The sequence below is a fragment of the Solanum dulcamara genome, chromosome 4 (genome assembly GCF_947179165.1).
Source record: "Solanum dulcamara chromosome 4, daSolDulc1.2, whole genome shotgun sequence".
In the NCBI taxonomy this organism is placed as follows: domain Eukaryota; kingdom Viridiplantae; phylum Streptophyta; class Magnoliopsida; order Solanales; family Solanaceae; genus Solanum; species Solanum dulcamara.
In genome coordinates this window covers 24,245,971-24,270,535 of record NC_077240.1, presented here as the reverse complement: position 1 = coordinate 24,270,535, position 24,565 = coordinate 24,245,971, and the positions used below count along the sequence as shown (strand labels likewise).

The 24,565-nt window shown below is 31.8% G+C and overlaps 2 protein-coding genes across 2 annotated transcripts; both read left to right on the top strand.

The window, feature by feature from the left end:
* Positions 1–1,171: 1,171 nt before the first annotated feature.
* On the top strand, positions 1,172–8,278 carry LOC129887043 (uncharacterized). The gene is made up of 7 exons (XM_055961987.1): positions 1,172–1,474; positions 2,290–2,592; positions 5,200–5,408; positions 5,500–5,548; positions 5,644–5,733; positions 5,903–5,965; positions 6,151–8,278. Exons 1-7 carry the CDS (start codon positions 1,307–1,309, stop codon positions 7,909–7,911), a joined length of 2,643 nt encoding a protein of 880 aa, XP_055817962.1. The 5' UTR covers positions 1,172–1,306; the 3' UTR covers positions 7,912–8,278.
* Positions 8,279–15,051: 6,773 nt separating this feature from the next.
* LOC129884880 (nucleotide pyrophosphatase/phosphodiesterase-like) lies at positions 15,052–24,162 on the top strand. The gene is made up of 13 exons (XM_055959155.1): positions 15,052–15,396; positions 16,360–16,447; positions 19,459–19,728; positions 19,909–20,017; positions 20,681–20,795; positions 20,970–21,102; positions 21,701–21,888; positions 22,551–22,737; positions 22,855–22,922; positions 23,182–23,278; positions 23,463–23,651; positions 23,757–23,837; positions 23,930–24,162. The coding sequence occupies exons 1-13, from the start codon at positions 15,059–15,061 to the stop codon at positions 23,984–23,986; spliced, it is 1,920 nt and encodes a 639-aa protein (XP_055815130.1). The 5' UTR covers positions 15,052–15,058; the 3' UTR covers positions 23,987–24,162.
* The last annotated feature ends 403 nt before the right edge of the window (positions 24,163–24,565 follow it).

The following is a 24,565-nucleotide window of genomic DNA, read 5'->3' as shown; positions in this document are numbered from 1 at the left end:
TTTTTAATTACACTCTTATACTTCATAGGAGTTTATTGCCCTTTAAACTATTTTAAAATGGAATAGTCATCTCCCTAAAAGGTTATAACCAGTTTTATGTTAAAACTGTGTAAAACACGTAGAAATGACTATATATTCATTTCTTTTATATTCTTTTCCTTTTTTCTTCTTCTTTCTTTTCTTCTCTTTTTGCTTCTTTATTTGATTTCTTCCTCGATGTCCGAAACCACCATTGATTTAGAGTATATTCAATTAATTTCTCTTTCTTTCTTCTTTATTTGATCTCTTGGAATTCATGAAGTACCATCCATCAGTTACTTTCTTAAAGCACAACAATGATGGAAAATGGCAAAAAGATTGCATATTATAAACTTGTAGTATTTTCACGACACAAAATTTTCTTTTATTGTTACCCTAGAAACATTGATCGTCTCTCCAAACTTTTCGCAAATCTTGTCCCATTCTTAATTTTTGTCAAACTTCTTATTCCACACATCAAAAACTACAAAAGCCATCATTGATGTACCTTATGAGCAAGTCAAATACCGCAAAATTGCTCAAGCTTCAGTCGAAGAGCAAATGACTAAGTTTCTCAAAGAATCCATGCAAAAATTCAATTGCTTCAAATTTTAACATTTCGACGACTCATTTCAATATATTCATCACCGTGTTTTTGAGTTTCATCAAATCTATGTCAAGATTGAAAAATAATTATTGAATTTAGACACCATGGAAGGACTTTGAGGAAAGTTTGAAGAAATCATGAAATAGTTATGATAACTTTATAATATCAAAAAAAGAAAAATAATAATAAAAATAAAATGAATTAACTATATAATTATCTCCTATTGAAACTGACACATGAATTATATAATTCAATATAAGTCATTTTAGGTCTTTTTATTGAACGCTTACACGCCTACAATTAAGAGGTGTATTCACCTTCTTGGACAAGTTAACATTATTAAATTTCAAAAATAAAAAGTTTAGGAATGTAATTATATTTTTATAAAATATAAGTATGTAGTTGAAAATTGACTAATAAATCAAAAGTTATTTGATTATTTTCTTTGTAACAAAACATTAGCAATTCATTCCAATCTATTTTGGTATGGTATAATTTTTTTTTAAAATGAGTTATTGTTTGGTCAAAAATAGGAAAATGAGGACAATAAAAACAAGAAAGACGAAGAGGTGTATACTTGTCCCGAGAAGAAGAAAGTGCTTCGGAACCCTAAAAAAGGCACTTGGCTTTGTATCGACGCGAGTACAAATTCGAAACCCTAGATCTAAAATCTTGTAATCCATGGATGATAGCTGCGCGGTCTGCGCTGAAACCCTTGAATGGGTTGCCTATGGAGCTTGCGGTCACAAGGATGTTTGCTCAACCTGTGTTGCTCGTCTTCGATTCATCTGTGATGATCGCCGATGTTGTATTTGCAAAACCGAGGCTAACGTTGTCTTTGTCACCAAGGTTCCCCACTAACTGATCTTTTAGATCGTTTTCGTTATCTCAAACAGTTATTAACAACTACATTTGGTTCGAAATTTACATCTATTGAACTGAACGGATGTTTTATATGTAATGCAAATCGTCAATTTTTATTTATATTTTGGTTCAAAATGATGTACTTAGTTTCTTTTGGATGTAGGAGCTATCATTAAGTTTGCAATCTCAAAAACCCAATAAGTATGTGTTTTACTACACCAGTCTCATGATTACTATAGTTTGTTATTTGTGGACTAGGTTGATCAATCTAGATTTTACCTAATAATTGCATGGGCATTCTACTGAATTGCTGTTTCAACATGATGTTTGCTTAGCTTCAGAAGAATAATATATTTTTCTTTTTAGTTGAAGGGAGTGATTTCTTTGAACTGTTTTTTTTTTTGATAATTGATGATCTCTCGTGGTTTGTATTTTTTAGTCTCCTTATAACTATGAATGTACACTTCTTGAGATGTTGATCAACCAAATTTTAAGTAGAAGCAAGCAAAGTATTTCACTCTATTGAATTGCTGTTCCATTTCGGTTATAAGACTGAAGATCCATGGTTGTGATTTTCTACCTTTTTATTTGTTTTCCCCTTTTGATCTTGTTGTGCTTCAGTTTTTAGTCTACTTGTAAACTATGAATGTAGACTTCTTGAGATGTTGACCAGCCAAGTTTTATGTAGAAGCGCACTATTTCACTCTATAGAATTGCTGTTCCATTTCGGTTATAAGACTGAAGATCCATGGTTGTGAGTTTCTTCTTTTTTATTGTTTCTCCCCTTTTCTGTGTTGCAGGCTCTAGGAGATTATACGAATATGATTAGTGACTTTTCGGTATTTCCATCTGAACCAAAAGAAGGCCGGAGTGGTTCTTATTGGTATCATGAGGACACACAGGCTTTCTTTGATGATTTAGACCATTACAAGATGATCTGGGCTATGTGCAGGCTTTCTTGTAGTGTGTGTGATAATATGGAGGGGATGGCTGGTGATGGCGTGAAGAGAAGAGAAAGGTTCAGAAATATTGATCAGTTGAAAGGTCACTTATTCCACAAGCACAAGTTGATCATGTGCGGCTTATGTTTGGAGGGAAGAAAGGTCATTTTCTGCAATATCTGATTCAGCTTTTATCTGTTGCTCTTTTTTTCTTTTTTGATAAAGTAAATATTTTGCTTATGTGAGAGGGAATAATCACACTTACAAGAAGATGCATACACAAAGTGCATCTGGTCATCTTAATACTAATTGGAAGATCACGCATTCCAAAAATGTATAAAAAGAAAAAAGGTTGCACTATTTGCATTGCTATAATATCGGCTAAGTTTACCTATCAAAAGAAAACAATGTCGACTAAGGGTGTGCTTGGTATGGAGGAAAATGTTTTTCTATTTTCCCATGTTTGGTTGGTCAAAATATTTTTTCTAGGAAAACAAGTTCTAGAAAAATAACTTTCTTAATCAAAAGAGGGTAAACAAGTTACATAAGTGACATTGCAAGTGCATTATCACTTTTCCACTCCCTCCCCTTGACCATCCCACCCCCTGCCACCCCTGAACCCCCACTCCTTACCACATCCCACCCCATAGTATTTTGCTAGATAACATATAAATACTCTTGAGATAATATTTTTTGCTTACATACCAATCATTAGAAAATAAGTATGAAAACTACTTGTTTTCCAAGAAATCATTTCTAGGAAAATATTCCCATGGAAAACATTTTCCTCCATACCAAACACACCCTAAGTTTATTGTATCATCTAGTAATATATTTTATAGGATAATTTGCATTTTATAGTAGCACCTAATCTAAAAATAATAATTTGCATTTTATAGTAGCATAAGTACTTTGAAGGATTAGAATAACATTCACCCTTCAACTACATAGTCTATGATTCCCAAGTCAGGAGTTATTGTTGTACATTTTGTTCCATATTGTCTACATAAATGCCGAAGGATATACTTCGAATACTAACATTACCAGTTTCAAAAAAGATATACTTCGAATACTCTACTTATTGTTCTCTTCCTTTTAAAACTTAAACTCTAATGGGATTTCTCAACTCTCTAATGGTAGTACATCACGGATGTTTCATAGATGCACATCTTGAGTTCAAATCAAATGTAGAAAGGCAGACCTATTGTCCGCTGAGTTCGAGACTTGAAGTTGTGGACTTTGTGGTTATAGAAAAAAAAGAACTTATCTTAACACAACCTAGTACACTGCAAATTACAATTGATATGCCACCTGCATGAAGTAACATATTGTTGTCTTCTCCCGTGCTATTACGGTTGGAACACCTTGCGGTTGAGACACCAAATTTTGTTGATTTTTTCATTTCATCTGTTCTCTGCTATTAGGATAGATGGTCATGCTGTTGTGAATGCAAAAAAGAAAAAAAGAAAAATACACCTTTCTGTCTTTGCGGATTTACATTGAAGAGGGAGAAGGGGGAGTCCCTTCATCCCTCCTTAACAAGTTGTAGTTTTGCGGAGCAGCCTGTCCTTCTGACTTTTTGATTGTTAATAGCCTCTCTATCTACGAGTGAGAGTTTTCAGCAGTAGAGTAACACTGGCAAACTGTTAAGCTCTTTCCTCTTTTCCTGAAGTTAAGGTCTTGTAGAATTTCGCTTCCCTATTTCACTTGTTCGGACATCTCGACATCATCTTTTTTTCAAAAAATAAACGAACTACACTTCATCCACTCCCTGGCAGCACTCTCAATGAACAGATTAATTACCACATAGCCCTAGTAAAGTAGTGAGTTAAGTCCAAGGGTAATTGCAAATAAGTTACAGTAAGGGAAAACGATCTGATGATGTTTCACTTTGGCTACCTGATTGATCTTTCACTTATTTAATGTACATTCAGAACCAAGATGTGAAGCCCCTTAATTACCTCCCTCACCATTGCTTTGTCCATAATCTTGCTATCAAAGGTGAGATACCTAAGTCATCAAAGATGAGATACACAAACTCGGCTGCAGAAGTGAATGGTTCTTTTAATCCTCATGGATGCTATTCAACATCTAGTCTATCTGCTCTGCTTAGTCCTTACTTCAAATTGCAAATTACATTGTTTGAGAACTGAAACTTACAAGTGTTCTCTGTTGATAAAAAGGATATGGTTTCTCTGTCCTCCCTCCAAAGAAAAGGGAACAAAAAAGAAAAAGAGAAAGCACCATTGTCTATAACAATAGGAAGGCCCATTTGACTGAGTAGCTAATACTAATAGAAATAGTCATTGGTTCCGTAGGAAGTAGGAACAAACACTAATTATCTTGTATGATGCGACTGGGTGGAATAACCATCACATAAGTTGTTAGTGGAGTTGGATGATGTATGTAGCACTCTCTCTCTCTCTCTCATATAATGGTATTCAAGGTGCAGATGGGAGACCTTATTCCTGTGAGTTAGAGAACTGTTATGCTGTTATTTGGTTGTTATTATGAATTCCATAAACTGAAATTGATGGCTGAAGTGTGTTTTGAATCATTTTTTTCTTAAATTAGGATTATGGAAGAACATCTTAGCTCTTGGTATTTTGGTGGTTTAGATTGGATTTGATTGCATACTGAAACTGTTTCGCCTAGTGGAATTGTGTTATGAGACTTAACAGATTCTGTATTTCTAGTAATGGTAAGATAAATGCATATCAACCTTGTTAGCAACATATTGATCTGATTGGTGGTTTATCTGTCAATCAGATATTTATCTGTGAGCAGAAACTGTACACAAGGGCACAGCTGAATCAGCATATACACACAGGTGACTCTGAGGTTGATGGTACTGAAAGTGAAAGAGGTGGATTCATGGGTCATCCTCTTTGTGAATTCTGTAGGACCCCATTTTATGGGGATAATGAGCTGTATTCTCATATGTCGACTGAACATTATACTTGTCACATGTGCCAAAGGTACGGTTTTATGTGTACAGTAACATGTTATAAGTTGGTTATCATCGATCAGTTAGAGCTCACGGCGGTTTTGTCCATTGAATTCATTCAGGCAGCACCCTGGGCAATACGAATACTACAAGAATTATGATGACCTAGAGGTGGTCTTACTATGCTATATCATCTGAAGCTTTTTCTGACTTCTTTGAGTGGTGCTTTTGATGCCAATTAAAGCTGATATTTCTTTTCATTTCAGATCCACTTCCGCAGAGATCATTTCTTATGTGAAGATGAGAGTTGTCTTGCAAAAAAGTTTGTTGTTTTCCAATCGGAATCTGAGTTGAAGGTAGGATTTGTTGGCCTGGTGCAAATTATGAATGGCTGCAAAAAACATGCATACCTGCAGATTCAAGATATTGCTTTTATGTTATTTCATAGTTTTCATGGGCAGAGGTGTGTAACTTTCCTGTATTAGATTTCTTTTGATGGCTTTATTTTCCTCTTCACATTTTCAGAGGCACAATACTCTTGAGCATGGAGGTCGTATGTCGCGTTCCCAACGCAGTGCTGCCTTGCAGGCAAGTCTCAACTCTGTCCTTGAACAAGGAATTAAAAACAATCATCTCCTGAACCCCAGGGGAAGATGTGCTCATGGTGGCTCATTAATTTGCCGTTTCCCATTGTGTTTATCCTGACATATCATTCCTATCTCTATATTGGAGTCATGATAGTTACACATGATTTTTGTTTTCTTTTTATACAGATACCAACAAGTTTTCGATATCGCCGTAGTAGTGAACAGGTTAATCGTCGTGGAAGGGGACAATCATTTAGGCGTGATAACGCTGAGAGTGAACTCTCCATGGCCATTCAAGCCAGTTTAGAGACTGCCGCTAATGCAGATGGAAGACTGCATGATACATCAAGCAATAGGAGGGTAGTTTCTGATCAAACGGTAACAGATGATGATGATCTCCTCCTTCAACCCTTTGAATCTTTGACTACTGATTCTGAGCCAGCTTCAAGATATCTTCAAGCTGTGTCACAAATTTCCAGAAATTCTCAGCTTGAAGAGTCTTCATTTCCTCCCCTTGCTGTGCCTCCTGCTAATAGTCAACCAAGACCTCAGTCTGATGCTTTACCCAAGAACACTATGGCATCACATCTACGCCGGAAGCAAAACAAAAGTACAAAGCTTCCTAGTTCATCTCCTGCATGGCCAGCAACAACCGGTCACTCACCACCGGTAATTGGTCATCAGCGCGCCTGGTCTGTGATAAGTAGTACTTCTGGATCATCATCTAATTCCAGGCATAGTAAGGCAGCAGCGGATAAACCCTCTGCACCAGTAGTTACCAGTCAACAAGCTTGGCCTGCTGTTAATAGCGCTTTTGGATCAGCATCAGGCTCTAGCCAAATTAAACCATCAACAGCTGCAGATGGACCTCCGTCATCTAGTTATTTAAACTCTGTTGCCGCTCGATCTTCATTAGCGCATGAATCATCTTCCAGCTCTGTTGGTTCATCAAGGAGTCAGGCCCACAGCAATCGAATTAGCCATTCCTCGTCAGCCCCAAGCCTTGTTCAGAGTGGGTCTTATGACTCTTCTACCTCTGATTTTCCTCCAGTTTCTGCTGTGCAGACTCGCAAACTTCCTGCAAGTGGCCAGCAGGCAGCCACAAATGTGGAAGATGTTCAAACTGCAAATAAATCTTTGGTAGAAAGAATGCATATTGCTCTAGAATTTGATCAAGACAAATTCACTGCATTTAAGGACATCTCCGCAGAATATCGCCAAGGTTTAATGGATGCTGAGACATATCTGGCATACGCTGCACAGTTTGGCTTGTCACATCTGGTTCTTGAGTTGGCTAGACTATGCCCTGATGCTGAGAGGCAAAAAGCATTAATTGACACCTACAATGCTAATTTAGTTGGCACTGTCTCTATACAGAATCGCCAAAGTGGTGGCAATCGCTTGAAAGATAGTAAAAGTTCTAAGAATGGTAAAGGCAAGTCAATTGATACTGGAAATGTCACTTCAAAGGATAACATGGCAGATAACATTTTAAGTACTGTAAGGAAATTGCAGTCTAGCCATAAGATTCCCGAAGATGATGTAGAAGTGTTGTCAAGAGATGGTTATCGGTCTGCTAAAGGTAAATCAAAATTAAGTCTGAATGAATCTGAGGAAGAATTGAACTCCCGAGGCAAGCCTTTAAAGCTGGATGCCCGCCAGAATGACTCGTCTGCTAAAGATGAATCAAATCACAGGTCGGGGAATAATGATGGGAAAGGCAAGCAGCGGAAGAAAACCTCAAAGTTTCACAGAGTTCGCTTAGGTGATGGATCTGTTGAAACACTTTTAAATCTCAATAGTTCAAACCCTGATCTGGATCCCGACCCAGATCGAGAGACATCAGATGAGCAAAGTAACCCTGAAAGTTTGCCTGTGCGTGGTGTTTGGCGAAATGGAGGAGGTCAAAAGCTTGTAGCTATGACTTCAAAAGGTCCGAAAAAGTGAATGCAGTAGTAGGAGGTAGAGGACAACAGGACAACGTTTTTGCTTGTAGAGAGGGAGTTTCGATTTTCCTTTCCTTTGGACATAATTCTTTGGCACTGGCTTTTGTAGCAGCTTCCACATGAACTGGCTTATCCATGCTTTGACAAAGGTTCCAACCCATGGAAATCTCAAGTATTAATGGTTTTCAAATACAGCAGTTCAGCAATTATAGCCTATATTGTTTTTGTTTCTTCTGTTATTGATAGTTCTTTTCAATTCTGCCTCAACCGTATGCTAATGGTACAGATAGACAACTTTCGTGAAAGATGGGTTTTTAAAACTGTATATTGTTATACTAAGTACATGGATAAAGTGGTTTCGCTGATAAGGTTTCTATGCCATTTTACATGTTGCAAGGTTTTCATACTCTTTGCCGCTGGAGCGAATTTAAATGGAGAACATTTTTAGCGAGATTCATATAGTCGATCTAACTTGTTTAGGAAAGAGAGAGTTATTGTCCCTTGAGATTATTGTCCTGATCAGTGTCCATCTTTACTTAAATCAGGGGCCGTAGCAAGTATACTAGCTTTGTGCTCCTATTCATTTTCATGTATTCATTTATACTAATTTTTTTATATACATCTTATTTAGCATGTCAAGATTTTTTATTTTTTTTTGTGCGTTTTTTTACTTCTTAATACTTTTTGACGGGTTTTGGTTTGGTAGTGTCTGTCACTGTATTAGCTTTGTTTTTGTAGTTTTTTGCTCAGTGTTACAGTCATGACAATTTTTTTGTTGTCACTGTTTCTTCTTGACTTTCCTTATTATTTGTTATGTTTTATTCACTGTCTTTTTTTCTTTTCATGTGTACCTTGATTTATTGCACTTTAATCGAGGATCTTTTGAAAATAGTTTTTTTTAACCTCCATGAGTGGGGGTAATGTCTACGTATACTTTATCATTTACACAATTCACTTGTGAGATTTCAATAGGTATGTTGGTGCGTTGTTTTTTTACCTTGTACATTAATTATTTATTTTAAATTATTTTTCAAGTCAAACAAGATTATACACTAATTTAATATGGGTATCTTAGTAAAAAAATGTACCTCATTTATTGCTTCCTCCATTTTAATTTATGTGACTTATTTATACTTTAGTCTATCCAAAAAAAAATGTATAAAATCAAATGGTGTATTTTTTTTTTAGGATCGTGCAAAATTTAATTTGAAACCATAAAAGTAAACGGAGAGTGTAGCATTGTTGGTCTGTGTATATTAATGTTTTTCTAGTATTAATGGGTGAAGCACTAGTTGACCCAACTAGTCAAAGCATAACAAATATGGACTGGGAAGACACACCTCATGGACACCCACAAAGGAAAAAGGAACATGGTGATCCATTCACAAGACACAACTCATGACATCTAATCATGGAGAAAATAACAAACATTGTTTTCCCACGGCGGTACAATGTTTGAATTTAACCTCCTACAACAACAACATATTCAATCCACAAGTGAGGGTCTGGAAGGATAGAATGTACGCATACCTTATCACTATCTCATGAAAATAGAGAGACTGTTTTCAAATGACCTTTGGCTCAAGTACAACACATCTCAGTATAAAGAAGAAGAAGACAAAAAAAAAAAGCAAAATTTGAGTTTGACCTTACTAAATAAGTATTATACCCTTGAATCAATGTGATCAATAGCTATTGCGAAGTTGGTGGAACTCTTAGAATATAAGAAAAATGAAAAAGGGACAAAAATGCTCCTAACTATTGTAAATATAATAAAAACGACATACTTTGATTTTTGATCAAAATTAAAGAGTGTCCTAAAATCAATGTCCTTGAATTGCTAGAAATATGATAAAAATTTACCTCTTTGTTTTATCGATTGACAAGACCTACAAGTGCAAAACACATATAGAGGCCGTTTGGATTGACTTATAAGCTGCTTATAAGTTGTTTTCAACTTTTTTTGAGTGTTTGGCTGGCCTACTTAAAGTCATTTTGTGCTTAAAATAAGCCCCAATAAATAGTTGTGTTTATTTGAATGAATTTATTTTAAGCAGTTTATAAGTTGAAAATAGCTTATAAGTCAAAAAAAAAAGAGTTGGCCTGCACCTACTTTTTTTTTAAAAACTTATAAGCAGTTTTCAACTTATAAGCTGCTTAAAAATAAATCAATCCAAACAGGCTAATACTAACTTAGTATATATATATAATTAAAAAATGAGATAATTTCTTTTAGAAAATTAAAATGAGATAATTTCTTTTAAAAAATCTGGATTGAAATCTCGACAGAGAAAAAAAAAAGAAAAAGAAAGATGATTTTCTTTTCAGTTATCTATCTAATTTTGGAAAAATAGAGTTATGACGTGATACTTGTACATATGAAAGATAATATATACTAGTGAAATAGTTGAGTTGTGTGCAATATCAAGCTGTTCATGAAAAGTTTAAGAGAAAATATCAATTATTTTCTCACGACTATACAGTAGTAAAATGTTTAATACCTAATTAATATAATATTATTCCCCCAAATCAATGCACTCAATAGCTAATACGAAGTTGGTAGAACTCCTGGACCTTCTTTTTTCCAATTAAATATTGTCATATAAATAAAATGAAAAGAGTAAATAAAGAGAGGCATTCAAATCTCACTAATATCCATATAATTTGCAATAAATATATATACAAAAAATTACTCTTACTAACATTAAAAGAGTTTTTGGCATTTGAAGATAGGAGAAAGTTTTCAATTAATTGGAATAATACAATTTCTATACTTTCTATCTACTTCATTTACAAAATTAATTAATTCAACGTAAGCTAGATAAAAGTGACTTAACAAAATGAAACTTTCGATTATTTCTATATTAATGTTGTTAGCTGTTCCTTGTTAATTTAATTTTGGAAAGTACAAAAAAAACATTCTACATATTTTTTTAACGATATTGTTTCCCTACTAAACGAAGAAATTAAAAGAGACAAAAAATGTTATTTTAGTTATTATCAGCCGAAAGGGAATAAAAATCTAGCATCAGCATAACCAACAAGATATACCAATACAGTTTCTTTATGTAATATCGCCCATAATTACATTTGATTCGCGGATTAAATTATTTCAGAATTATTATTTTTGGGATAATTTATTCCACTTTTTAAATAATATCAAGTTGAATAAGATAAAGTAAAGATTTAGAGTTAAGTTTGAGATCAAATTTATATTTCATTTGATGGAGGTATTATTCCAAACATAATCATCATGGAATATCCCGTCTTATCCCATGAAGAAAACGACCCCTTATCCTACAAGTGATTTCAGGTAAATAATCTTTAAATAACTTTCCGTATTTGAATCAGATACGTCGATGGCTTAATTTGATTTAATCACTTTGATGTGAACCCTAGCTCATGCCTATGGAAAGGGGTTATATTTCTGGAAGATACATTTTCGAAATTTCATAAACTCTTAGAATATTCATAAAACTCATCAGTCCACGCCTGGCGGTCTATTTGAAATATACGTTACTAATCGCCCTAGAAAAATCAGAAAGAAGAATAAAATAGTGAACAAAATTGTACTCAGAAATATTTATCTATAAAATCTATGTTTTACCTTTTTATTTTTATTTTTATTATTACAATTTATTTTCTATTACTTTCAAATTTATGGTAAAGAAGCTATTCTATCGTGGCTACATCTACGACGAAAGCAGAATATGTTGCAGCTACACAAGCTAGTAAAGAGGCAATATGGATGCAGATGTTACTGGAGGAACTCGGACACAAACAAGAGAAGGTTGCTCTGTTTTATGACAGTCAGAGCGCTTTATATCTTGCAAAGAATCCGGTATTTCATTGAAGGACAAAACACATACGAGTTCAGTATCACTTTGTTCGTGAGAAAGTGGAAGAAGGTAGTGTGGATATTCAGAAAATTCACACTAATGACAATCTAGCGGATATGTATACGAAGCCGATCAACAGTAATAAGTTTAAATGATGTCGATCTTCTATTGGCCTAGCCGAAATGTAACATTGCAGTAATTGGATAAAAAGGATGGTGTGAATACTTAATTGATTCTAAATTAAATCTTCAAGTGAGAGAATACAAAGAAAAGTAAAAAGTAAAAGGAAAAGTTAGGCACCAGAAGTCAAAAAAAAATAAAAATAAGTAGGAAATCAAAAAAAGGAAATGCAAGAAAAGTAAAAGGTAGGCAGCATTTACCCGTTTTTCCTTTTCCTATAAATAGAGGGTCTCGTGCCCTCATTTGATTCATTCAGAAAAAGAGAGAGTAAAAATACAAAGAGAGTTATACACTAAGATAAATATTGTAGTATCGAGTGTCCTCTTTAGTAGTTGTTCCTCTTACAAGAGAGAAGTGTTAATTGTTGTTTTCTCCTTATATTTGAGAGCAGTGTACTCTCATATTATCATAATAAGATCCTTCTACCCCGTGGTTTTTCCCCTCTATCTGTTTGAGGGGTTTTCACGTAAAATTCTCATGTCCAATTTATTTTCATATCAAATTTTAGTTATGGGGCTTCCTCCCCCAAACAGTAATTACATGTATGATAATCTCTCAAGAAGTTCTTGATTAACTTCGTTTTCTTTTTAAGCATCTGGATATTAAATTCAATTAAACATACCTGCCTAACTGTTATTATTGATTAAACTTCTAAAATTGGGTGGAATATTTTTATTCATCTATAAAATAGGTCATATTGCAATAAAATTTGGAGCATTTAATGTATTAGGCCTATCTTGACTAATTGACACCTCCACAGTTCTTTCCAACTTGACAAACTGGAAATAAATAAATTATTTTTCAACCTTTAAATTATATTTTTTGTTTCATTCATATTTTCCTTGATATTAACTCGATCTTCATAGTACCTCCCGCATTTATCAATAAGATTTTGTGACAGACTAATCCTTTATTATCAATACCTAAAATTGGGTGGAAACAAAAAGTGTCTCCAACTTTTTCCACCAAGGTTGATTTTATGTGTCTCCACACATTTGTGGAATAAAACTTAATGTTAGCTTCATGTACACCACTTAAATTTTTGCAATTTAAAGAATATTAAGTAAAGTTTAATATTTTCTCACTATTTTTATTTGATATGCAAAGGCATATTTAGAGAAATGTTTTTATGCACTCCAAATATATATTGATTTGTTTCATATACTCCACTTTTTTCATTTTTGCATTTGAATTATGATCGATATTCATTATTTTAAGTAAATTTGATGTTATATCTTCATAATTTAGGTATTTCCATAATTGAGTTTTCTCATTTTATCTTGTTTAACTTTTTTAAAATAAGGGATAAAAATAATTAACATGATACTTTATCCTTTTTCCATAATTGGATTTTACAATTTTATTTCACCTAAGAATTCCTATTTAATTGATGATTAACGCAATTTAATTGTTTTCCTTTTCACTAGTCATAAAATATTCTTCTCCGTCATAGATTCATTCCCTATTATAATTAAGAACATCAAGAATTTATTTACTTAATGAACAATCAAACAAGAGAAAATCCAACCGATTTGTTTTAAACTTTAATGTTTCGCATATAAGAAAGAATATTAATTATTGATACAGATGATATATTATTACTATTATTAATTACTTATTCTTCAAGTTTCAAAACGTAAGACTACATATCAATTAATATAAATATTATAATAAAATATTTATATTATTTTTTAAAATAAATATGTAAAATTTAAAATAAATAAATAAAAATGAACGGCGAAAATATTTGTACTAAAGTACCAAATTTATGGGTCAAAAGTGATTTAGTTCATTTGCACTAAAATACCAAAGGAGTATTCAAGTTTGACATCATGCTTTCACACATATGTAGGCATAATCTCTTGATGTAAGCTAATTCTAGTTTTCACAAACTGAAAATAAATAAATTAATTAAATATAGAATACATCGATTATGATTTTTTTTTTCGGATCAGTATAATTTAACTTGATTTAACATAATATTCTTATACTTTTTAGGTGACTATGTATATAGTTTTTTTCATTTTAAAATAAATTAGCTCATTTTACATCCATGTTTATAGTCTTTTTATTTCAAAATAAATATTGAAAAATATTTTATTTTAAAAAAACGAGCTTTTTGAAAATAAGGTAAATGACTTTTTTAATAAACATAGGAAAAAACAGTAACATTGTCTTCTCTCACAATCACCCATCCCACCACCAGCCCGCTCTACCCCACTCTATCAGCACCGCAAAATGCTTTTAGAATTATATTTTTTTCTTGCAATAGTAAAAGATTACTTGTTTTGTTAGGAAATATTTTTTTTGAAAAATATTTTCATCCATACTAAATATACTTGAGGTATAATTTATAAAGTTACCCTTATTTATTAGATATTTTTTGAGTTTTAAGCTTATCAAGAAGAACTGTTTTTTTTAATATAAGGATATAATTAAAAATAATTATTATTTTATCTTAAATTTCTAAAATAATACTTATTTTGAAACGAAGAAAGTATCACACTTGCTATGAAAAATAGTCTATGTATTGTAATATGTCAACTAATAATCCGTTTAGTCAGAGTGTGTTTCCAATTATCTAAAATAAGTATTCTTTTAATCGACTTTCTTAAAATTTGATTAAACAGATTATTTATTTTATTATGTGAAAAAATTATAGAAAATTTATCTAAATACACAATTTATTTTAACATATTCTCAAAAATTTTCTATCATTTGAAAAAATTATAAATTTTTCACTCTCTCTTAATCTCGTATACATCACTTTACGTGATGTATCGAAACTTTGAGTGATGTATCTGAAATCAAGACGTGATGTATATGGACGTTAAAAAATGTATCCGAAATTGAGACGTGATGTATCAGGACGTTTTGGAATGTATCCGAATTCCACAAAAATTAAGAAATTATTTGTAATTTGAAAAAGAATAGGGATAAGATGTAATTAACTTTTAACATTATGAAATTTGTGTAATTTCTATAAAATTTATACAATATCATTATACATAACTCAAACTCAAAAAAAAATTGGAAACGTTTTTTTTTTATATAGAAAAACCAACATATGACACTTATAAATATCCATCCTTTTTTCATTTAACAAACCCCCCATCAATATTCTCTCCCATGGCTTCTTCTTCCTCCAATTATTTCAAAATTTTATCATCAATTCTATTCTTCTTAATTTTCTTCACCTCTCATTCTTTTTCTTTGTCAAATTATTCTTTATCAAATATAGTTATAAATTCAACTTCTGAATTTATTAACCATACTGCCATATCCGAATTCAGAATACTGAACCGAAGAATCCTATCCAAATGCCCCGACCCGAACCCGTATTTAAGTATAACCACAGCCTCAAATTCAAGCCTTGCTGATGAATCTTTTGTTACTGTTCATATTTCTGGAATTTTGGTTCCTTCAAAAGGAGATTGGGTTGGCATGATCTCACCTTCGTATTCCGAGTAAGTTTAATTTATATGCACTGGCAGTTTAAATATTTTTCTTAATGATAGAATATAATGACCAGAAGTTGATTCAGAATTTTAAGTTTTATCAATTTTACAATTCGTTTCAATTTTCGTGAATTTTTTACATGTAAATATTATCGATTATGAGTTTTACTATATGTTTCAATTTTCATGATTTTTTACATGTAAATTTTATCGATTATGAGTTTTACTATATGTTTTAATTTTCGTGAATGTTTTTCCATGCAAATATTATCGATTATGAGTTTTACTATATGTTTCAATTTTCATGAATTTTTTACATGTAAATTTTATCGATTATGAGTTTTACTATTTGTTTTACTTTTGGTGAATTTTTTACATGTAAATTTTATCACTATGCTACATTCACCTCTGGTAATAATGACGTAGTTATTATTTTTGTTAGTAGGATATAACTAAGATAATTGTAAATATTTTTATACAATCAATAAATAGAATTTAAACTAAAAAAAAAAAGAATATGATGTTTTGACGATTAAAATACAAAAAGAAAAACATGGTATGTCTTTTTTCTCTTATTTTGTTATTGAAGCATTTTCCCTTATTTGTCCTCTATTTATATTTTTTTTTCCAAAAATATCTATAAAGTACAATGGAATTTGAATATTTGAGGTTCATAACTTTTTTTTAAAATTCCTTTATTGGTGGGTCATTATGAAACCATTCTCTACAAATTATTAGAAATATCAAAATGATGAATACATGGTGGAAAAAGACATAACTTTTTCTTAAAGTACACTTAACCTAGTGGAAGAGAAAGTTTACTAATTATTTCCAATTTCCAATTATTAATAAAAAGAAAAGAACAATGTAGGGAGCATGTGATTGATACAATAATAGTATTAATTTTTTTATTCATCATTTGAATATTTATTGACTTTGGGCTGTTGTTAATTATAATAACTCATTTTTCAGCACATCAAGTTGCCCATTTAATGCCTTACAATATCAACAGACTGGTGATCTCTCTGAACTTCCACTCCTTTGTCATTATCCTGTCAAGGTTAGTTTTTTTTTTTAATCTTCTGCAGTTGTTTATAGAATTTCTTTAAACTTTTAGAAAATGAATCCTTCAAAAATGGAATGAGTTCGCAATTAATATCACAAGAAAATCGTCACCTTTGAAAGTTACAAATATAATATAAAATTTATTGTACTTCAATAACTTTGTTAATAGAATAAAAAAAGTGTTCAGTATAACAGAAAACTAAAAGTCATGGTGCTCTCTTTATCTTATATGTTCTTAAAAATGCACACAAGTGTGTATGCGTGTGTGCATAAGCAACATGGTACGTCAGATATTTCAATAAAAAAAAAGTTCCAAGTCAATTAAATAAAATCATTTTTCAACTTTCAAGTGGTACTTTATTTGAATAAAATAATAAGAAATAATTATTGAAAATATATTATGAGACTAGAAAAAACATGATCAGGAGAGATAAAAAAATGTGATGAACATTGTGGAATTTCAAATCAATAATCAGTTCAAACTCAGATGAATTGTGGTTTTATAGACTGATTTTATTATATTTATACTCAACCTATTATCTTTGAAAGAAGCGTAAATCTTCATTAACATGTGAATTTTGAATTCTTGAAGATAAGATATTTCATTTGCTAACGCACTTAGTATAAATAAGCTAGAGCCCGTTTGGATGGGTTTAAAAAAAGTTACTTTTATGTATGAAGTGTTTTTAGAACTTTGAAGTGTTGAAAGTTAGTTTTATAAATCAGCAGTTGAGTGTTTGGATAAAAGTGCTTATGCCGAAGAAATGAGGAAAATAATGTGAATTTTAGGGTTAAAAGAATAAAAAGGGTAGTTTGGGAATTTAGTTAAAATATAAGGGATATAAAAATAATTTCTATGGTAAAAAAAAATGACTTTAAGCACTTAAAAAAAAAGTTAAAAATCCTAATTTTTCATTTTTGGTTGACTTTAAGAACTTTACGGCTTAAAGTTAGGATTAGGCAGACACTACAATAAGTTAAAAAAAGCTTATAAATTGGTTTGACCAACTTATAAGCCCATCCAAACGGACTCCTAATCATATAAAAATTATTTAATGTATATAGTTACTTAAACTACTAATATTGAAAAATTTGAAATAAGTCATGCAATGCCAATTCCTTAACTAACTTTGTATAATTTTACTTCACTTCATTTACCCTTTTTTTCTAAAAAAAATTATCGTCTTATCAATTCCCTCTGGTCCACTTCATTCACATCACTAGTGATGCCCCACTTTTAAATTCTAACTGTTTCTTCCCCATTTAACACTCCTCTGCCTATTTTCTTGACCACCGACTTGTTATAACATATATTCAAATTGTCAAACCTTTTTCCTAATTTAATTCCCCCCACCCCCCTCCCCAATAAAAAATAAAAAATAAAAATTAGTAAATACTCTACTAGTACGTAGTAATATGTCTTAAATATTACTCCTTTCATTTTATTTTACAGATATTTTACTCCAACTTTATAGTGAAATTCCTATCGAAATTTCCTTCTGGAATGTTTCGTGCACGTACGTGCGATGTGCTAGCTGGCCCTAATCAATCCGTCCCGCCTCACTGTCATTCCTACCGATATTATCAACAAGAAAAAAGAAGGGGAATTCTGATAAAGAAGTGGGAATATGCCTATAACTTAGTTGTTTCTAATAGTATTAAATAATAGTGGAAAGTGGTCACGCCCATATCTCCGCCAAAAGCGTACCACATTCAAATAAGTCATGCAATACTGCCTCCTTAACTAACTTTCTTGTAACTACATTCACATTATATCACGAGAATTAAAATTTCTTGGTCATTTACAAAATAAATAAGTAAAACAATAAATATACAATTTTCAAACTTTTTACGTGTAAAATCAAAGGTTTTTGATGGGTTAAAATGAATATTTCTGGTAAAAAGACCGTAAAACTAAAAATATGTTGATATTATAAGTGACGTCACCCATTACTAACTTTAAAAAATAAATAGATCACATACTTTTTTTTGTTTTTCATACGATATTCAGTACCCGCATTGAAATTCGATTATTCTGAATTCGCGCCGCGTAAGGCCCAATTCTAAGGGAAGCGCTCCTAATCAAGAATTTTTTTATACCCAAAACTCGAATATGAAGCCTCTCACAGCCCCTTTGGTGGTAAATAGATCATATTCACTAGACACTGGATATACCACATTTTATTTTCATATTGAATGGTTGAAAGATTTCTAACTGTTTGCTTTCAGCATTTAACACTTGTGCCGATTTTTTCTTTGGCACCGTCTTACTATATTATCATGTTCAAATTGACAACTTTTTCATGATTGATTTGGTAGACCTACGATCATTAATTTGTGTATAGAATGAATGCTTTAAATTTGTGATTCATGAAATTTTACGTATTAATTATGACATCATCCATCTAAGAATATCATTTCTAATAAGCTGCAGTTGTTTGTCGAAATGTTTGCTTCTAATCGAGATAATTTAGTACTTTTTTCATCTTAAGTTGTTTGTCTTATTTTTTTTAGTCTGTTATATATTGATAATTAATAATTAACAACTTAAAATATTTAAAAAACATAAAAAAATCTGATTGATTATCAAAATTCTATCAATATATACCACATAAATTAAAATAAAGAGAGTAACATATATTGAGCAGGCTCCTATATCTAGTCTCATATAATATTTGACCATATGCAAACTTATTTTTTTTTTTAAAAAAAAATAATCTTTTGGCACATAGCTAGCAAAAGTACTCTTAAGTACTTATGAACACTTTGTATATATCAGAAACAATTTGTTTTGTACCTTTTTTGCTCGTCCTCTTTTCTTTCGAGTTGAGGGTCTATCATAAACAATTTATCTACCTCATAAAGGTAAAAATATATAAGGTCTATGTATATATCGATCTTACCAGCTCTCCAGACACTACTTTGTGGTAATACACGCGATATGTTGTTGTTTCTTTCTTTTTGAAAATATAAGATGATATTGGTTATTATTATGAGTGCATGCAGGCACAATATTTAAGCAAGGATCCAGGCTATCTAAGTTGCAAGAAGAAAGAATGCAAGAAATATGTGAAGGGAGGTTGTGAAGTGAGAACATGTAGTGCTTCACTCTCATTTCATGTTGTTAATTTTAGGACAGATATTGAGTTTGTGTTGTTTGCTGGTGGATTTGTAACTCCATGTATCCTCCAAAGATCACACAATAAATTGAGCTTCACTAATCCTAAACAACCTTTATATGGACATCTCTCTAGCATCGACTCCACTGCAACGTCTGTAAGTACACATTTTTTTTTTATATTCACACAAATGTTATGACATATATATTGCTTAATGTCACATGTTTGAATACCATATATATATACTTCTTAATCATAATTCCACTTAATGATCATATAAGTAATGTGTTAGATTGAGCATCATTAATTATTTTCCCCTATATTTGATCAAATTTAGATGAGAGTAACATGGGTTAGCGGGGATAAAGCACCTCAACAACTTCAATATGGAAATGGAAAATCTCAAACATCACAAGTTTCAACCTTTACCCAAAAGGACATGTGCAGTAAGTTCGCTTTTCTTATTCCATTTGACTTGCATAACATATAGTATATATATGGCTCCTATGACCAAGGGCGGATCTAGGGGTCGGGTTCATCCGAACTCCTTCACCAAAAAATTATACTGTATATAAAAAATAATTTTTTTTGTATTTATGTACATATATTAATTTTGAACCTCTTGAACAAGAAACAAAGTGTAATACGTACATTGGTATAGTATCTTTCAGATGGACTTCTGTGTTTAGGGTTTGAATCTCACTATAAGTATTACACTTTTAGCTTCTATTTTTTTCCCATCTAATTTCGGGACACTAGTCTGACCCTATCTTTCACTATTAATTATTTTTTTAAAGAAGTGCTGAAATAATGGATATAATCCCCCCAAAAATCAAACAATCCCAATTCCCAAAGGCTAAATTACTCTCGTTAGTCTTTTGTGAGGAACTAACGTTTTATTCCGACTATATACTATTGCCTCACTTGAAATTATATTTTGTTGGCTTATTTCTAATTTTATATTTTTATTTTTTGAACTTCATAAGTGAAAATTGTGGATCCACCATCTATGACCAATGTTAATATTCTACAATTTTGCATGCCCTTTATTAATTGTTGGAGTTCATAACTGATTGTTTTCCGAATATTTTTGGTAAATCTTTAATTAGGTTCTATCCTAAAAAGTCCAGCCAAGGACTTTGGGTGGCATGATCCTGGCTTCATTCATTCAGCAGTAATGACTGGCCTTAATCCTTCAACCACAAACTCCTACACATATGGAAGGTACCATTGTTTCCTATATGCTACATATTATTAAGTTGCGTTATTATCTTATCTAAAAATTTAAATGATTCTACATTTTATACGAAAGCTGTGATTTTATTTATTTATTCACGATGCTTCAACACGTTTAACGACGACATTTTTTTATTATCTTACCCAAATGACTATATATAGTGATTCAAGTGGCTGGAGTAAGAAAATAAGCTTCAAAACACCACCAGCTGGTGGATCAAATGAGGTTAGATTTTTGGCATATGGAGATATGGGAAAAGCTCCTAGAGATCCTTCTGCAGAACATTATATTCAGGTAATTATAATTAAATCTCTAATTAATATTTCTATTTAGTAATTAATTAATAATGAGCCTGTTCGGTATAAAGGAAAATATTTTCGTAAAGACACTTGAGTATAATCTCGGTAAATATTATGTCCCTAAACGTGGACCCATGTCCCGACTCCTGACCCTTTGCTTGACTCAGCATACGACATTGACCCGACCCCAACCCCGATCCGACTAGCTCCTATCCTAAACCCCGAGACCCAACCCCAATACCAACCAATATAACTTGGTCGAGTCTCAGGTCAGGGTTTTGGTCCCATGTCAATTCAGGGTCAGGTCCTGTATCGATTTGTGGTTGTGGTTGGGTCATCGGTCTCGTAGGGGTGGTGTGGTTGAAAGGGAGTTTAAAAAATATTTTTTCGAGTATTCTTGGTAGAGAAGTCATTTTTTTTAAATTGGAAGAAAACATGTTCATTTGAAAAATATTTTTCAAAACATTGAAGTCAATTGAACATGGAAAAATTTAAAAATATTTTCCTCCGTATCGAACACACATATATCATTTAACACTTCAAATTTTGATTCGAATTAATTAATTGATTATTTTGCATATATATGTATTTAGCCAGGATCATTATCAGTGGTGAAGGCTATGGCTGATGAAGTATCTTCTGGAAATGTTGATTCTGTATTCCACATTGGTGATATAAGTTATGCCACTGGATTTCTTGTAGAGTGGGACTATTTCCTTCATCTAATCACTCCAATTGCTTCTAGGGTTTCTTACATGACTGCTATTGGAAATCATGAAAGGTATATATTCCTACGTACTGATATTAATTTCACGTATGATCACGGAATATAATAATGAAGTCAAAAATATTTTTAAAATTTGTAATCATGATAAATATATCTATTGCTATACGGATTCAAGAAAATACACTTATGAGGTACTCCCCCTGTTACTTACTTTAGTTGTCGTAGTTTTCTTTTTGAGAGTCAAACAATATGAACTTTGACTAATATTTTAAAGTGTTTTTTTTCATATTAAAAAATGCAATTTATAGCACTTTTCGTATTGTTTTTGAATATCTAAATTTTTATTTGAAAATATCAAATTAATGTAATCTAATTTAGTTTTAAAAATTAGTCAAATTGACTTTCGAGAAGTGCAACATGACAATTAAAAGGGAACGGAGGGAGTATTACTTTAGCTTATAACTTGAGAATTGTTCCAAAGTTTAAATTCAGTCTATTAACGAAAAAGGTAACTATGTACTTTTTGTTAGCTAACGAGGGTGTGTATATATGCACCATTTGTTAAATGATGAGGGTATACATGCATCACGTTTTCAATGAGAAATATATATACGCTCTAAATTGTAAAGTTGAGGAGTTTATTTGCCCCCTTTTCCCTTAATTTTATAAAACAAAATTTAGGGGGAAATTTTGAACAATTTTCTTATTTTTTGCAGGGATTATATAGGTACAGGATCAGTGTATGTAACACCAGATTCAGGTGGAGAATGTGGTGTGCCTTATGAAACTTATTTTCAAATGCCAACACATGCTAAAGATAAGCCATGGTACTCTATTGAACAAGGAAGTGTTCACTTCACTGTTATTTCAACTGAACATGATTGGTCTCAAAATTCAGAGCAGGTACATATATTTATAAGTGGATTTTGTAGTACGTATATACAGTCTGGACAAAAATTATTGAGTTCACATCATCTACATTTATTTGGAGGTGTTCTAATTTATTGCCAAATATAACAGTATGAATGGATGAAGAACGACATGGCTTCAATTAATCGAACAAGAACCCCTTGGTTAATTTTTACTGGGTAAGTTAATCATACACCTTTCATTTTTACTATATAAATTGAAGTGCTCATAAGATCGATGTAACATGTTTGTTATTGCAACAACTCGTAGTACGCGTCAATTTCAGGGCAAGTTGCAGTCGACTATATAAGTGAAAATGGTGGAATGACTAACTGAGAAAATGTTACAACAAATTTGTAAAAATATAAGTTAATTACAACAGAGTACTATTTATTTTGTCCGTCCTTTAATAACTATAATATTTTGATTTCTTCATAGGCATCGACCCATGTATTCTTCTGTCACTGGTGGAATTGTTCAAAATGTTGATGATGACTTTGTCAAAGCTGTTGAGCCATTACTATTGTCAAACAAGGTAATTAGCTCTAATTACTTGATAAGGATTTGAGTTATATATATACAATCATGATTGGATCGATCAAACTAGATCACGAGTGAATTAAAAAAAAATTAAAATGTATATAGTTATGTGATGATAAATTTATTCGTATCATTTATATCAAATTGTCAATTAATGCGTTCGTGGAAAAATGTGTCAGGTTGATCTAGCGTTATTCGGACATGTTCACAATTATGAGAGGACTTGTGCAGTATACCAAGAGGAATGTAAAGCATTGCCTACTAAAGATGCAAGTGGAATTGATACTTATGATAATACAAATTATAGTGCACCTGTTCATGCTGTTATTGGAATGGCTGGCTTTAGCTTGGACAAGTTCCCTTCTAAGGTAATTAATTAAGTCCTACCTCGGCGCTCGCCTCGTCTAAAATAACAACCATACTTTATTCACTGTAACAATAAAGTTTTATAACATTACTCATAATATACACAGGCTGATAAGTGGAGTTTGGTAAGAAAAGCTGAATTTGGATATGTGCGAGTTCATGCAACGAGAAGTTCATTGAGAATTGAAGTGAGTATTATAAACATGAAATTCTATATTCTGTTACACACACATATGAACATGTCTATGAATTTTCTAATTTTTTCTTTTTTATTTTTCAGTATGTGAATGCAAATACTAGAAAGTTGGAAGACAGTTTTCAGATCACCAAACGCTGAGCACATAAAAGATGAAAAGAGAAACTATACACTAGTACATCAATTTGTGTAATACAAGGTATAGGGGAAGTTATTTTAATTTATAGAATACATAAAAAAAAAATGTTTTTTGTTCTTATAGAAGCAACAATAATGTCTCAAATAATTTGATTTTCAGTAAAGTATTTCTTTGTTGATTTTCAATGTCTAGTATATTTTTTTACTATAGATCATATGAGGTGATCATACATGAAGGCTCAACTCAATAGGATCGACAGTAATTGACTAAAAGAAGTACGTAATCATGAAACATATATATAACATGGCGACTCCTGTTGTTTCATCATTTAGGGCTTCACAAACTCACTAATCCTTAATCATCTCAAACAAATAGCAAAATTTGGAGTCATGGCTTCCGATCACCATCCCATGAATCATTACCATAAAATATAATTAGAACGTCCATAATAATCTCATATATGAGACTAGGAGGAGAGTCATACCGTACCTTAATTGGTGAAAATTTTAACTTAATCAATTGAATTCACGGAGATGAGAGCTTGTCTCTAGTATCCAAGAATGGATTAAGTGAGTTTACAT

Bases quoted from the DNA above. Each gene is read 5' to 3' on its own strand.
- LOC129887043 (XM_055961987.1), top strand. From the start codon at position 1,307: ATGGATGATAGCTGCGCGGTCTGCGCTGAAACCCTTGAATGGGTTGCC. The intron at 1,475-2,289 runs GTTCCCCACTAA...TCTGTGTTGCAG, and splicing joins ACGTTGTCTTTGTCACCAAG to GCTCTAGGAGATTATACGAA. The intron at 5,734-5,902 runs GTAGGATTTGTT...TCACATTTTCAG, and splicing joins AATCGGAATCTGAGTTGAAG to AGGCACAATACTCTTGAGCA.
- LOC129884880 (XM_055959155.1), top strand. From the start codon at position 15,059: ATGGCTTCTTCTTCCTCCAATTATTTCAAAATTTTATCATCAATTCTA. The intron at 20,796-20,969 runs GTACCATTGTTT...GACTATATATAG, and splicing joins AACTCCTACACATATGGAAG to TGATTCAAGTGGCTGGAGTA. The intron at 21,889-22,550 runs GTATATATTCCT...TATTTTTTGCAG, and splicing joins GCTATTGGAAATCATGAAAG to GGATTATATAGGTACAGGAT.